At 37.5% G+C, this 15851-nt stretch overlaps 1 protein-coding gene across 1 annotated transcript; it reads right to left on the bottom strand.

Moving 5' to 3' along the window:
- Positions 1 to 1951: 1951 nt before the first annotated feature.
- LOC143463003 (myosin-4-like) lies at positions 1952 to 15694 on the bottom strand. Its single transcript, XM_076961355.1, has 43 exons — positions 15272 to 15694; positions 14928 to 15045; positions 14494 to 14595; positions 13750 to 13893; positions 13363 to 13519; positions 13175 to 13202; positions 12921 to 13035; positions 12750 to 12842; positions 12566 to 12629; positions 12301 to 12399; positions 12130 to 12233; positions 11873 to 12011; positions 11555 to 11703; positions 11269 to 11388; positions 10582 to 10752; positions 10295 to 10474; positions 9987 to 10119; positions 9754 to 9833; positions 9421 to 9626; positions 9046 to 9169; positions 8833 to 8969; positions 8473 to 8728; positions 8313 to 8394; positions 8002 to 8162; positions 7711 to 7887; positions 7289 to 7525; positions 7045 to 7188; positions 6750 to 6887; positions 6491 to 6598; positions 6269 to 6394; positions 6004 to 6123; positions 5669 to 5865; positions 5388 to 5571; positions 5072 to 5237; positions 4855 to 4958; positions 4595 to 4731; positions 4175 to 4367; positions 4015 to 4107; positions 3673 to 3909; positions 3397 to 3567; positions 3078 to 3278; positions 2681 to 2840; positions 1952 to 2469 (listed from the first exon to the last, which is right to left on the bottom strand). The coding sequence occupies exons 2-43, from the start codon at positions 15033 to 15035 to the stop codon at positions 2456 to 2458; spliced, it is 5859 nt and encodes a 1952-aa protein (XP_076817470.1). The 5' UTR covers positions 15036 to 15045; positions 15272 to 15694; the 3' UTR covers positions 1952 to 2455.
- Between the last annotated feature and the right edge of the window lie 157 nt (positions 15695 to 15851).

The raw sequence follows: 15851 nt of genomic DNA, 5'->3' as shown, positions 1-15851 counted from the left end.
GTCAGACTGTACTAGTTATTAATTAGTAAAAACCAACAACATTATAACATCTTTGTTGCAAGACTATGGTCAGACAAAAATACTTGACTTGTAGGACTTGACATTACTAAACATTACCAATGAAACAGATTAGGTTTTATTACACAATAAAATAACGTATATTTTTTATGTCTTACAGTCTTATAGCCTAGCATCTAAAAGGGTAATGATATATAACCTAGGCCTAACCCATCGGCGTTTCCGGTCAGCCAACCTTCTACTCACACACGCGGATATAAGGAAATAAACTTCATACAGTACATTGTAAGCTGCTTCTTAGTCATTGTCTCAATGCGTATTATTATCCTTTTATCTACAACTTCCTGCAATCCTTTCCCAACCTTCGTTTAGCGCAACTCTTGGTGCTTGGTGACATAGGCAGCGTAAAGTGAAAGCAGTTTAGCGAAAATCGTAAAATGCCAAAAAAATTACCAGCTGGTGAGTTCAAAGTTCACCGAGGGCTCAAATCATTGGAGGGGTTATCACGAGAAAACTGACGTCATTTTGTAGTGTTTGCTGGTTGCCATAACGATGATTATCTCGATTGGTAACGTTGGGTAACTTCTACCGCATTGTTTTGGAAAATTATTAACTGCCTTTAAAGTCTCTACTGACTGAAAATAATCTATAGCTGTACTCAGTGTGTCCAACATTTGATGTTATGGAATAGATTATTTTGAAATCCGGCACGAACTTCTTTCAGCAGACAACATATGCTTTAGTTTTAAGTTATTTCATCCTTTTCGTGTCTAAAGTACGTAGTGCATTTCGTAGTTAGCCTAACTACCTCGTAAACGCGAAGATGCGTAAAACATTCAGAAAATAAGAAGTTTTAAAAACAATTAACCTAAATGAAACTTCATAAAAATTTCAAACCACATTCAAAAGACATGGAACGTTATAGCCTGCATGTTTAAACTTAGTTGGTTATAGGGCCTACAGAAACTTTTTGGAGAAAAGAAAACTGAAAAGGTTTACCGAATTTTGGTTTACGGCACCCTTGTTTTTGATAACTTGTTCAGATTCAATAATTTTGCGTAACTTAGTTCGTATTTTTCGTAAAATGCAGAAGAATTGATGGACAAATTGTTTCTTTCTTCAAATAATTTCTTGACTCAAAAGGCCGAGAGATATTCGCTTTTGTACGCTTGTGTGAGAGGTGCATTGTACTAAATTCTGTTGTACGAAGAAGCTAAAATAAAAAATTGAAAACCACAAATTCCATCTCCATCTTCCGAAGATGTGAAGACTGGAACTGATTGACTCAACTTGAGTCACATTGAGCTGAATCGAATCTTTCTATAAAAACTTCAAAATGACTGTACGATAACTCAACTTCAGTCTTTTCCAGAAAATTTGGTTTACATTATTACAAAGTGGTAGGCAGTCTTCTACATATTAAGCTTTTATTCATAGACAACACAATATTTCAGTGCATATGGAGGAAATGGCTTGATTTGATTCGAATTAGTATATTGTAAATAACTTGACTCGGGTCGCTTTGTTTAAGAGACCCGCCTTAACACGAGTCAGCATGTGTTAATGATTCAACTCAGTTTTGAGTTATAATTGATTAGTTACAACTGCCTCACATGCCAATGAATTCAGTGGAAGAATAAATGATTCACGTTTATAAACAATTTTGTTGTCACATAGGCCTACCTAACTTTATAAAAATAACTTTCTAAGTGAGTTATAATCGTTGCTGTGGTGTACCAGTGATTACTAACGACAACAGGACATCACAATTACGGCACAAGTAATCATTAGACGAGCAGCCATGTCGCCGACTTACTTTGGCTTTGTCACTTAGTAATACCAATGTAGGCTACTTAGCAATATTAATGTTAGGCAAGAAATATTTTCAATACTTCTATTTAGGTTATGTGTATATGTAAAGCTCTGTAACAAGTCTGTGCATGAATTTTTATTTAAAGCACTCATGCATAACAAAATCGCACTGCATCTCGGCAATTTAAGCTTGGCGTGTAACACAAAAACAAATGCGTTTATTTGCCTTCATATATGCCTACTGCTAATTGGAAAATGTTTGGTAACTGCAAGCTCTTAATGGCGTATAGTAGGCTAAATACGGCTACTAACGTAGTTAATGCTGTACGATATTTTTCTATCTTTTTAACATGCTAATTTGGTCTGCAAACAAACAAACAAATTTGGTCTGCGTTATTGGCTAACTAGTTAATAACATGGCAATTAAAAATGTACTAACTAAGACTTATACAACAGGATAAAAACTATTAATATTAATGATTAATGTTAATATTTACAGATATTGGTCCATTTTCAACCATCTTAAAATGCTAAAAAGTGAGGTGCTGCAAAATATATAGGCTACATATTACACAGTAATTAACAATTTCGCATCCGGAAGTTAACGCATGCTCCATCATTCATCTCAGATGCTCGGATCTAAAAAACATTCATTAATGTTACAGACTAGGACAGGAAATGCACAGTTTTGTCACGGTAAATATGTTTGCTTATACTATAGTATAACATATAGTAGAAGATAAGACAAAGACAAGTATAAAACATACAAACTAAGTAATTACATAAAATGATGATATTTTATAGCAAGAAAAATAAATTTCGACCTCTGAGAAACAAACATCATCCTTACCTGAGAAACCTTTACCGTAAGATGCATAAGAGGTGCCGTCTCTGGCCTTAGCTCTCAGCTTGTTTAAAGCTGCCTCGGCAACTTCTGCCCTTTCCTCTGCATCATCAAGCTCATGTTGAAGTTTACGATATTTGGCCAAGTTCAGATTAGCTTGTTCCTCCTTAAATGTTCACAAAAGGTTAAAGATATGACGATCACGCATAACAAATCACCACATTTTGATGCAACTGCAATAATACTATTCAATTTATATTACATTTCGCTTATAATAAATGGATGCTATAGACATTTCATCATCAGACATTTAAAACAGAAAATTATATTAGGATTATTATAGCGCTGTATTCAGAAAATAGATAGGGTTAATACTTTGCCAAATACAATATTCAAAGCTTACCGTTTCTTCGCATTGGCGTTTGTAAGTTTTTACTTTGATTTGCAGTTTCTCAACTAAGTCTTGCATTCGAGTAAGGTTCTTCTTATCTTCTTCGGCTTGATAAGTTACCTCTTTTATACGTCTTTCTCCTTTGCGCGTCTGCTTTGTAAGTTCAACGTTTCGTCTTTGTTCTGAGTCAATTTCATTTTCAAGCTCTCTGACCTAAGGTACGATTGATTTATAACTTATTAACAAATTGCACACTTTTACTTTAGTCTATTTAGGATGCTTGATATTTCCAGCAGTTCAGAGAAGTTACAGATGGAAGTAACAATATTACTCTTGTCTCAAGTTTTTGAACTTGTTTCCTTCCGCCTTTGAGTGCAACTTGTTCAGCTTCATCGAGTCTCATCTGGAGATCTTTCACCGTTTGTTCCATGTTTTTTTTCATCCTTTCTAGATGAGAAGACTGATCCTGTTCTTTTTTCAGCTCTTCTGCCATCATTGCGGCCTTTAGGTTGTATTAAGGATTGAAATAAGGTGTTAATTATGAAAACAATAACCGTGGCAAGGAAGAGATGATGAAAACGTACAATAAGGAAGATGATGATCTTACATCAATTATGGCCTTCTTTGCCTTGTCTTCCGCGTTCCTCTGTTCTTGAATGGATTCCTCCATTTCTCCTTGCATGTTTTGGAGCTCTCCTTCCAACTTCCTCTTCTGATTGATGAGAGCAGTATTTTGCGTGTGGAGAAGATTGGCCCTCTCACTCACTTCCATCAGTTCTCCTTCTGCCATCTTCCGGCCTCTTTCAGCTTGTTCCAGTGAAGATCTCATCTCTTCAAGTTCCGCCTAAAAATACATGTCAACATTGATTATTTACACCAAAAGAGATTAAAATAAATGTAAGTAGTCTGAAAAGTTACCTACATAACACTTCTGTTATAACGTACGCACCATTAGCAAGTTAGCTCTTCTTTCAACCACAGATTGTTGTTCCTCCAAATCTTCATTGCGTCTTGTGATCTCATCCAGTTGAATTTGAATGTCCTGACACAGAAAAATTCACTAAATTTCTCAAGAAAATAAATCTCGTTGGTTTGGATTAACTTTCTACCTTATTGGATGCATGTCCTTCTTTAAGTTGTCTTATTGCGTCTTGCGCATGTCTGTTTGCGTGAGCCAGTTGCATTTCAAGATCATTGATGTCACTCTCCATCTTCTTCTTTACCCGAACTGCTTCCGATCTGGCTTTGCCTTCGGCATCCAAGGTAGCCTGCATCGACTCTATTGCTCTTTGACCTGTACGCCTATAACAAAACGAGTTGTGATTATGGCAGGTTATGTACTGATGTGTATAACGTATGCTACTATATGATAAACATTGAGATGTATATTGCATACGATGAGATGTATATTATTCTTTTAAGATAACTTCAAACAAATGAACAAAACAATAAACCACGTTAGCTTTCGATGTATATTTTGAATTCCGTTAAGTTGAAAGGTTTCATTACGTATATATATAGGCCTATACCTGGCGTTATCCACTTCTTCATCTTTTTCATGCAATCTTCGCTCAAAGTCCTGTTTCGTCTGAGCCAAGTCAATCTGCAGCCTGAGAACTTTACTCTCCTCGTTTTCAACAGCGCCCTCTGCTTCCTCCAATGCAGCCTTTGAAAGAAAAGTTAAAATGAAATCGTTAAACATTTTTGGATAATTCATTTGTTTCACTGCCAATAGAATACAGGTTGTAAGCGATTACAACTTGATTAGTTCTGAATTAAGCAACTTTACCTGCAGCTCGGTGCGTTCATGTTCCAATGCGCGTTTTGATTTCTCGAGCTCGTGAATGCTCTTTCCACCCTCACCAAGCTGATCAGTAATGTCTGAAATTTCCTCTGCAAGGGGCATTAATTGTTATCAAATTGCGAAAAAATGGAGTTTTTTGATGGGGTAGACCTGGATGTGAATCGGGTTAAGAATCAACTTAAGTTTAATCTGCTATAATGACCTTGTAAGTTTTTATTTTCCCTTTTGATGGTCTCAAGTGCGTCCAGAGCTTCTTCGTAAGCATTTTTCATTTTAAATAGCTCTGTTGAAATGCTACGAGATTCTTTTTGAGATTGCTCAAGATCAACCTGCAGCTCTTCTTGTTTCTCCTTATGCTCAGATAAGATCTAAATGGTCCAAAAAAACTTTGCCAAAGAATTATTTTTTTAGATTACAGAGAATTTGAATAAGCATGTTTCGACCATTTACGAAGCGCTCAGTGTGACGGAAATTGTAAAACCATTTGATTATTAAATTATTATAATTAGTTGTTCAACCTTATCGAAGTTTCTTTGCCTCTTATCAAGAGCTGCAGCGGCAGCATTTGACTTTTCAAGGTCAATTACAACATCCTCAAGTTCACCCTGCAACCTCATCTTGGTCTTTTCTAAGCTTGCCGCTTTGGCCTGAGCAGCCTCGACGGCTTCTTCTGCCTCCTGAAGCCGGGATGCAAGCTTTTTCCTAAACAGGCGGAATCAAATTTTCAACAACACGGTTCAGAATACAAAGCTACGAAACATGATTTGTAGTTAAAATGTATTGCTCCGTTTTTTCTTACTTAGCTTCTTCCAATTCTTCTGTTCTTTGGATCGCATCAGTTTCATATTTCGTTCGCCATTGTGCCACCTCAGCATTGGCTTTAGACAACGCCCTTTGAAGTTCTGCTTTCGCCTCCTGTTCTTCTTCGTATTGCTCCCGCAAGAGGTCATTGTCGTGTCGTGATCCTTGAACAGCGTGAGCAAGCGCACTCTTTGCCTGTTGCAAAAAGGTTAAATGTATTTGTAACTTTACACTTCCACTAGCCACTAGTAATCGCTTGCTTTAAGAGTAAAGAATATTTTGGACAAATTTACGCTTATAGCTTAAAATTGTTCTTAAACTAGTGAAACAGACTTTTGTCTCCTCCTCAAGTTGTCGCTTCAGTTCCTCCAGTTGCTGCTGCAGAGAATTGCGTGTCCTACTGTATTGGTTCATCAGCGATTCCTTCTCCTCTAAGAATCTGCTTAATTCGCCCTATACAAAAAAAACAGAAAAGTTGTTTGTCGATATTTTAACTTCAGGCTTGACAACTCTTATGAGTATACAGTTGACCTACGGTAAGTATAATAGTCTATGAAAGTAAAAAACATAGCAGCAGCCACATTATGTTTGACGTTACCTTTTCGCTTGAGAGCCTAGCAAACTTTGCATTTATTTCGTTCAGTTCTCTTTGCATCTGATCATTTTTGGTCTTAGCTTCAGAAAGTTGATCCTCGAGATTGCGACTCATTTTTTCAAAACTTAACTGCAAGTCAAAAATGCAATCAATACGAAAGTAATTCTTGTTGCTAATGCAAGAATACAGAGTTTTCAAAGACGAAGTTTATGAAAGATTTTGTACCTTGTTTTTAGTAACCGTTTCAACGTTGCTAGCCAAATCGTCTATTTCCATTTTCATTTCGCTCTTTTCTTTTTCCAGCTTTTGTTTGACTCGCTGTAAGTTATCAACCTAGGAAAAACGAAAAACGTTTTGTATCATAAGTTGCTTCGGAAATTTCTATGAGAGGCGATTGATAGATAATAACATTATAACTTTATAAATTTTTTTAATATCAGATACCTCTGCATAACGTAGTAAACAATAGCAACAAAATTTCAACCTGTTCTGAAAGTTCAGCTAGCGTGTCAGCATGTTTCTTTCTCATCGTTGAAACCGTGGCCTCGTGAGCAAAATTGGTTTCTTCCAACTCTCTTCGAAGCTTGCTGAACTCCACCTCTCTCCGTTTGCTAAGTTCAATCTTGGGATGGTAAAACAAAGCAAAATGGACATTAGAAATTCGTCAGTTTGAGAACATTGAGAAACTGTTTAGCCTTGATGTATTTATAAACAGATCCAAGCAACGTTGTATTTTTTGTTAAGACGGAAAATATCATGTCATTACAACTTCACTTCACCTGCGCAGCAGTAGCTCCCCCAGATTCATCCAATCTTTCACTTAACTCCTCAAGTTCACGAGACATTTCTGTTCTTTGTTTCTCGACTTTAGCTCTCACCGATCGCTCCGCATCCAGTTCCTCTTCTAATTCTTCGATACGAGCCTGGATGTAATCAAGAAGATCGTAAAGTATGAAACCAGTGACAGGTGACAAAAGCAATGGCGAGAGCAGTAAAAACTATACTTCGATGCATTTATAATACCTGAAGCTCTTTTATCTTTCGTTGGAGCTGAGATATCAATGCTTGAGAATCCTCCATCTTTGTGTTGAGTTGATTGAATTCAAAATCTTTTTTCTTAAGTCTTTCTTCCAGACGCTGTCGGTCGTTCTCCAGGTCCATAATGGTTTCTTGCGCGAGTCTCATATCTCCCTCTTGTTTTCTCTTCACTCTTTCTAGATCCATTCTGATCTTTTTCTCGTGTTCTAAACTCGCTTCCAACTGCGAAATTGGAAAAAGAAGTTGGATTTTTGATAGCAAACACAACACGCATGTGGTATTTCATATATAAACTGTTTGACTACAGAAATTTAATACCACAACGATTATCGTCATACTTATAGGACATGCCATATATTCATATTTTAAAAGAAAATTAGAGGGTTTTGCAAACCGAATTTCCTTACGTCATCCACTTGCTGTTCAAGTTTGCTCTTCTGCTTCGTTAAACTGTTCACTTTGTCTTCTTCAGTCTGAAGATCGTCGAGGGTCTGCTGATGGGCTTCCTGGAGCGCCTTCTTCTCCTTGTTGGCTTTATCCAAAGTTTCCTCCGTATTTTGGAGTTCTTCCGTAAGGTTTTTCATCTGCAATTGCAAGCAAACTGAGTCAACCAACTTCGCGATTGTTGCTGCTTGTTTCGTGTTGGAACGCGGTGACGTACGTCACCAAACCACTGACATAATTAAAGCAGCATTGACCTTGTTTTCGGTGGCATGCTTTTCTTTTTCTACTCTCGCCAATGTCAACTCTAAATCGTCGATATCTTTCTTCAGCTCGGAACACTCGTCTTCTAATTTCCTTTTCTTGGAAAGCATGTCGTTGTTCGCTTCTTCCTCGTCTTCAAGACGCTCCTCCAGATCTACGATACATAAAAGTATCAACTATTGATTAATTGTCTAAAATTTTTCTTAATTTGAAAACCAGAAAAATGTTGCTGTACGCGTGATATCCCACTTTTGCATTGAGTTTTGTTTTATTTTGTTTGTTATGCAACGTGAACATAACCAACCCTTAATTTTTCCTTCCATTTCCACTTTGGATTTGATAAGCTGGTCACATCTGTCTTCCGCATCTTGCAGTACTTCTTGCTCCTGACAGTGAAAAAAATGATTGTTACCAGAAATTACTATACCATTTCAAGTATTTAATTGGAAAATCGAGGCACTTACAGCACTTAGCTGTAAAACCAAGTCGTTTTTATCTTGGATTAAAGCAACTTGAGCTTCTTCAAGCTCCTGACGACGCTTTTTCTCCTTTTCCAAAGCTTCCTTAATGTCGTCCATCTCCTTTTCAATTGCTTCCATTTCTTTCTGGGTCTCAGCTGTTTTGAGAAGTGGTTTGATTTTAAACATCAAACGCATCCATTCCCAGTTCCTTACAGCCAAATAGGCCCGAACGTTGGCTTGGATTAAAGCACAAGCTTGTCTGAAAAGAACACAATCAAAGTTTTTTTAAATACCACAAAAATAGTTTTTTAAGGTACCATGTAAGCTTAATCAAACTCTTGGTACAAAGTGAAAATTCATTACTTTCTTTCTAGCATTCTTTGGAATTCAACTCGCATCTGTTTTCCTCTTGTTCGCGCTTGAATGCGTTTGAATATAATGGAAAGTCTTTCATCCCGCATGTCTTCCAACGTACCCAGCATTCCAGCTTTGAAAAAAATCTACAAACGAAACATAAGTGAAAAATCATGCACCAAATTATCAATAATAAAATTTCAGTGTAGAAAACAACTTTACTTTGGTGTTGCCAAATCTGTACTGAGCGGAATCAAGGTCCAGCGTTGCCATTAATTTTTCAGTTGCTTTCTTGCTGTCGACAAACTGACCGTCTGGAATGGAGGCTGGGTTGAGAATGCGGTATCTACAAAATAAATTCGTATTCAAAATAAATAGGAAAAGTTGTGTCCTGTCTGTTGGTATTTGGGCTAATGTGTATATTAATTCAGTTTTTCTGTCATTACAGAATGCTATAGTTATGATGGTTTACCAAAATGCATACCAAGATCGACTAGAGTACTAGACAAATGTTCATACCCCAAGGAAAATGATAGATTTGTGCATTTTATGTAGATAATCAGTAAAGCTATACTTCATAAATCAAACAACATAAACCTTTGCTTGAACTCGGCGTAGAGGATTCTGCTTGGAAAACCTTTCCTGCAAATTCTAATTCCCTCCAGCACGCCGTTGCATCTCAGTTGATGCAAGGTCAGGGCGCTGTCAAGATGTCCTGGTTTCTTTTGCTCGTTGGGAATAATACAACGAACAAAATGGGGTTGAGTTGACCGCAAATTTGTCATCAGACGATTGAGGGATTCCTGTCGTTCGTGAAAGCAAATCACTGGTAAATCTCGCTACTACCAAAAACTTGTTGTATTGACATATAGTTTTGTTTATTGACATAAATTAAGCTGTTATGCTAACAATAAATTCGTGACGACGAACCCGATGGAGAGATGAGACTGTCTGAAACGATCCTCCCTTGCTTCGGCGTCCCTTCTTTCCTCCTCCTCCGCTACTCGCAGCTAAAAGGAAAATAATTGGGCATTTGAGACGCTGGTGTAAATAACGAGGAGACCATGATACTATCATATGGCTCACAACAACGCCATTTGCAGTCAAGGTTTAAAGCTTTGATATAAAACTTTTTGAGTTTTATGAACTACAATTTAATTTACCGTCTTCAGCCGATGTATAACTCTCCCAGACAGTTGCCAGAACTTTCATAGTTGACTTTTTGTAAAGGTTCACCACCGAGTTATTAAGCGGATCTTTGTTCTTGTTAAGCCAGCCAGTAATATTATAACCGACCTGCAGAAGAGCTTGATATGAGTGTATGGGTATCCACGTATAGTTTTGTTGTTCTATTTTGCGCAATTCAGTTTATACTGCGATGTTGTAACTCAGTTATTATTTCAATACAAAGTTAGTCATTCTTTACACATATGAAGCAAAATCTTTAATTTTTACTAACAACAAAACTTACAATTCCAGCGTAATGAATCAATTCGAAGTGAGCTTCAAACTTTCTCTTTATCTGAGGTCTTGGCTTGATAAAATTGTTTGATTTTCCAAGATGGTTCATGTAAAGTTTCTCTTTAAACGTCATGTCGGTCGCTTTCGGAAACATACACTCCTCCTCAAGAATTGACATGATTCCCAAAGGCTGACAACAGAACAAAGTAATAAATAAATAATGCGAAAAAAAAATCTTATTTTCGTAACTAGGCCGTAAAGACCCTTTCGGTTGGGTAACGTTTCCTTAATATATACCTTCTCAATGAGTTCAATGCAAGCTTGCAAATCGAGTCCGAAGTCAATGAAGACCCAGTCGATGCCCTCCCTCTTGTATTCTTCCTGTTCCAGGATGAACATGTGATGGTTGAAGAACTGTTGCAGCTTTTCGTTTGTGAAATTGATGCAAAGCTGTTCGAAGCTGTTAAGCTGAAGAAAACAGCAACGCTATCGCATTAAGTATATTGTAACGCAAGTTCGATACGATACGATGGCCTTGAACCTGGGAGGAGTAGAGATATGTCGAACACTACATATAACAAGCATATCGCCACTCCATGAATGCAAAATTCTGACACAATAATGGTCCGCAAATCATCGGAGACTGGAGACGGTTTTAAAAACGCCCAACCACCATTCCGGAATATCTCGCATCAAAAGTCATACATTTTGTTTACCCAAAGCATCAAGAATTAAAATGACCCGCAAATTTGTGTTGTATTTTTTTTAAAACATTAAAGCATTAACAATTTTTGCACGCATGCAGATACTTTCACTGTTCCTGTGAATATCTTTGTGTCGCGCATACACCAGGAATGCGACTTGGTGGGACACAGAGAGCTCGGTCTCACCGGGAAAAAATTTACAATGAACCATTGAACCATTCACAAGAACCATTGAATACCAGAAAATGAATTATTAAAAAATCTGCACTGGCTCACTTACGTCAAAGATCTCAAATCCTGCAATGTCGAGTACTCCAATAAAGAAACTTCGCGGGAGCTTTGTGCTCAGTGTTTCATTGATCCGTTTCACAAGCCAAGCAAACAAACGGTCGTATACAGCCTAAGATACCGTGGTATATTCAGGCATTTGGGATAAAATATATATGTAAATGATTTGCGTAGTATTGCAATATGTTTAAGTGACTAAGTTCAATTGAATGCAACTAAAAAAGCTGATGGCGACTATCACAGTTTCATTTTCGATTTAGGGTTAGTTAAGGTTTTACCTTGCCAAGTGCTCCACAAGAATAATACACTTGTTCAACCGTCTGGCCCTTGGTAACGTAATCATTCCCGACACGTACTCGTGGCTGTAACAGCGACTTTACAAACTCGGCGGAATTGATGCCGAGAAGATAAGCTACCTTGTCCGCTTCTACAAAATAATTTAAAGACTTTCACACCTTTATAGTTAGTACAACGCACCAACCAAAAGCCAAACAAAAATATTGAATTTATAATAGCCTACAAGCATGTTCAGAAGTATTAAACTGAATTTGTAACGCAGAATGGTAAAATCAACCTTGAAATAGGCAAAATTTTACCTTCCGTGCCGTCCGCTTCGGCCTGCTCCTCGCGAGGTTTCTGCTTAAACTTCATATTTCCCATATGCATGATGGAGCCCATGATTTTGTAGATCCCATTCTTTTCATCTTGGTTGAAACCCAATACATCAAATGCCGTCTAAGAACACAAAATATGATATCTGTTGACTAAACTGAACTTATGTCGGCGTGCTCCACTGCCCACTATACACTGAGGTATAAAAAGTGGTATAATAAAGAAAATACAAAGCACTTACGTCGGTGGCGATAAACTCATCAGGGTCACTCATACCGGCTACGGTAACTTCTCCCTGGGAACAGTACCGGTAATCGTAGGGATCGGTTGTCACCAAGAGCATCTCTAAAGAACAAGTGGTGACCAAAATGCTTCTTACAAACAGCCTGTAAACAAAAAAGTGGTCACACACCCTGAACCTCTGGCTTTACTCCGGAGCAAATCTGGTAAAAGATGTGAAATCCTCTTTCTCCGCCTTGCTGGAAGATTACACGAGATTTTTCTAGAAGATCTGTAACATCATATACCGAGCTGAAGAATTTTCACAGAAGATAGGATAGTAACAATACACTTCAAAATCGTTAATGTTTATCGTTAATCGTTAATCGGGGTTAACTTAATGCGTGCAACACTCACAACACTTGTGCAACATCACAGATTTTGAAAACGAAACCTACATGTTTCAATGTCACCAGAAGCCAGCTTTCCAGTGTTACCAAAGTGGATTCGAATGAACTTCCCCTGTATACAGAACATGAAACTCACATTTCAAATACAAATGCACCAATGAATCATAAATTCCCTACAGTATTTAAAAAAGTAAAAATGTTGAAAATCAGGCAACTATACGGTCATTCTTACGAATCGAGAGGAATTGTCGTTTCTGATAGTCTTGGCGTTTCCGAAGGCCTCCATGGCTGGATTAGCTTGAATGATTTGATCTTCCAGTGTTCCCTGCATCATAAGATCCAATTTACTTCAGATAGTTCGTGGACAAATCACATCAAAAATTGCGGAAGCCCTATGAAATACCTTGGAGGATTTATTGCTCTCATCCATTTTATTAGAATCTCCAAGTGCGGCGACGGTGGCAAAATATTGAATGACCCGTTTGGTGTTGACAGTTTTGCCAGCTCCTGACTCACCCCTAATGGCAACAGAAGTAGGGTATAGTTTTTAGAAACAATGTGCATATGAATTCAGTGTGTTAAGATGAAAAATAAGAGTCAACAAACTAATATAATCTGATCTTTTCGAGTAAGTGAAAGCAACCAAACAAAACTCACGTGATAAGCATGGATTGATTTTCACGATCTATAAAAAAAAATCGAAAAAGGACGGTGTGAGATAAACGTTATAATCCAAAAGTTTCAAAAAACATGTTTAGAAAATTAGAAGCAATTGATGATCATAGCGAGAGGCAAAACTCGTGGCATACAAAACATGGCTTTGCTGTAATTATCTCGATACCCACTTCTCAACATGTCGTTGTATGCATTGTCAGCGATTGAAAAGATGTGTGGTGGCATTTCACTTCGACGCTTGCCTTTGTAGCATGCAACAACATATGTTTCGTAGACAGGTAGCATCTTGTAAGGGTTGATAGTGACACAAAACAGTCCCGAATATGTCTGAAATGGCAAAAGGCAGAAAGGTCAACGTGCTTGTCATAAGCTTAAAGGTCGTATTTGCGGATCTTTGTTCATACAATTGATTGATTATATTAATCGACTTGTTTTTCCTGCGTAATTTGCTTAGTACTGACATTAAATCTTACATTTGAACATTTAAACCTACACGTGACATTTAAACCTATACTAAACCGCCGCATATAGTCAAAACAAAGACCACCACCACTCACATATATCATAAAGCGTTCATAACGCTCCCTTAGGTTGCATAGGACAGAGGCCTCGTTCAGATAGGTCATGTTAGCCATGTCCTCCATCAAACGGAACTTGGGTGGATTTTGCTCCTGTATGTTTTCTTCCTTTACATTTACCTCCTGAAAATAAATGGAGTTAAATCGATGTGTTTGCTATTGTAGATCTCACCGTGGGAAAAGTTGCAAAATAAATGTAAAGGAATGTTTGGATCTTAGTATGTATGCTTATTAATCACACGGAAAGTTCAAGTGAGAAATGTAGACGTATAGCGTATTGCAAAGTCGATGATATTTTGTAATAGCCGGCAAGCGTGGTTGGTAGGGGGGGAGGGGACTTGTTTCAAGATAAATGATTTCTGGTAATTGGGTATCACGTCTGTTCATCGTTAAGTGACAGGCTTGGTTAGATAACGGCGTCCTTACGGGACGTAACACAGTGAGATTATGTATTTCGAAGACATCGTTGCTTTCTTATTTATATGCTTTATGACGTCAAAAACCTAAAAAGGCAACGTTAAGAGATAAGTAATCTAACTAAAACACGTGGCGCCACCCTGGCACATTCCGGACAAGGTAATAGAATAAGGGAAGGTCTTCAACAAAGCGCAGAGACTGGCTTTGGGTATTGCATTATATAACAGCTTATGTTTTGTGATATAATTGGGAATTAGGTTACAAGTCGAACGGAGATAATCCAAAAACACTGAAATGTTTACTCACTTCCCCTCCTTTCTCCAGCGATACTTTCTTGCATCCCTTTTTGTCCGAGTCACCAATTATTTCACCTTTTTGATAAACAGTTTTCTTGCATGGAACCCAAACCTGCAGAGGAAATAAACCAAGTAAGCTGACGTTTAAAATACACAAAGAAATCAGAATTCGCAATCCAGTCAAATAACTCATTAAATGTGAGCTTCTCTTTATTTTAATTATTAATTAATTAGTTTTGTATCAACAGTAGCTGTTTTTTGTTGAATGATGATAAGAAAAGTATCAAAAATGAGTATCTTAGTCAGCAACGGGGTCATCGGACAAAAATAGCTCTCTTACAATTTCCGGAAAAATTTGTATTAACAAATAAATGCTTAAACGATATCGCAAACATTTGAATCTTTAACGTTATCGTTTGGAAAATTACTTGCGTGTAAACTCACCGCTTTCTTGCCAGCAAATGGCGCTGACGTAATTTTCACCATTTCTGTCGCATCCAAGCGAAGGTAGACTGCAGCAGCTCCGGCTGCGTTTGGATCCCACGATACCATGACTACGTTTCTTGAAATAAATAGAAAATTAACTCGGTGGAAAAAATCAAACAATCCAAAGTAGGCTATTCTACAACCTAGAACACTCAAATTTACGACAGAATGAGAGCGAGGTATATTCGTACACTTACTATTAATTTATTCGGAACTGTTTGCTTTAAAACATTTGCCTATAGCACTATATTTCACTTATATTTTGAAATATTAAAACTTGGACTAAACAGAACTTGACTCACTAGACAACACGGATATTCGAGACGTGATCGTTAGAGAAACTTTTCCTCAAAGGAACTCGCAATAAGTTACTTCCACTTGCAGAGCCAAGACGGAATGAAACCTTGAAAATGCTTTTCGTGTGAAAGAGCTTCTCACTAAGTATCCAGATAAGCACAATGACACGACTCTTAAAGGATAAGCAGCTGCGACGTTTGCAAGAGACGATAAAGATGGGCAGACGTATGATGTGATATTATGAAGCCTTATTTGGGAGAGGCATTCTGCGAGTCAGTGCCAAAACCATACGCTTGACAGTGCGGGGACACCAAGTATAGGATTCCCTACCCAACAAACCATTGCGATGCAATTCCTTTCTTACATCTAAATGCAGTCGTGTAAACCTTCACTTTCAGGACTAGATCTATGTTTTAAACAAAGATCAGCAGTCATCAACAAGTATAGGCCATTACACAATTTAACTTGTTAAACTTATTAAATCCCACTTTGTCTTAGAGCTGTTGGATATTAAATGCCAGTACTCTCTGAATAAACTCTAACACTAACTAGCACTTTCCAACAGAAAAGGCTGGACCTTAAAAT

The sequence above is a fragment of the Clavelina lepadiformis genome, chromosome 1, assembly GCF_947623445.1.
Source record: "Clavelina lepadiformis chromosome 1, kaClaLepa1.1, whole genome shotgun sequence".
In the NCBI taxonomy this organism is placed as follows: domain Eukaryota; kingdom Metazoa; phylum Chordata; class Ascidiacea; order Aplousobranchia; family Clavelinidae; genus Clavelina; species Clavelina lepadiformis.
Note: the sequence above shows the minus strand (reverse complement) of the source record. Positions and strands in the feature narration are given on the sequence as shown.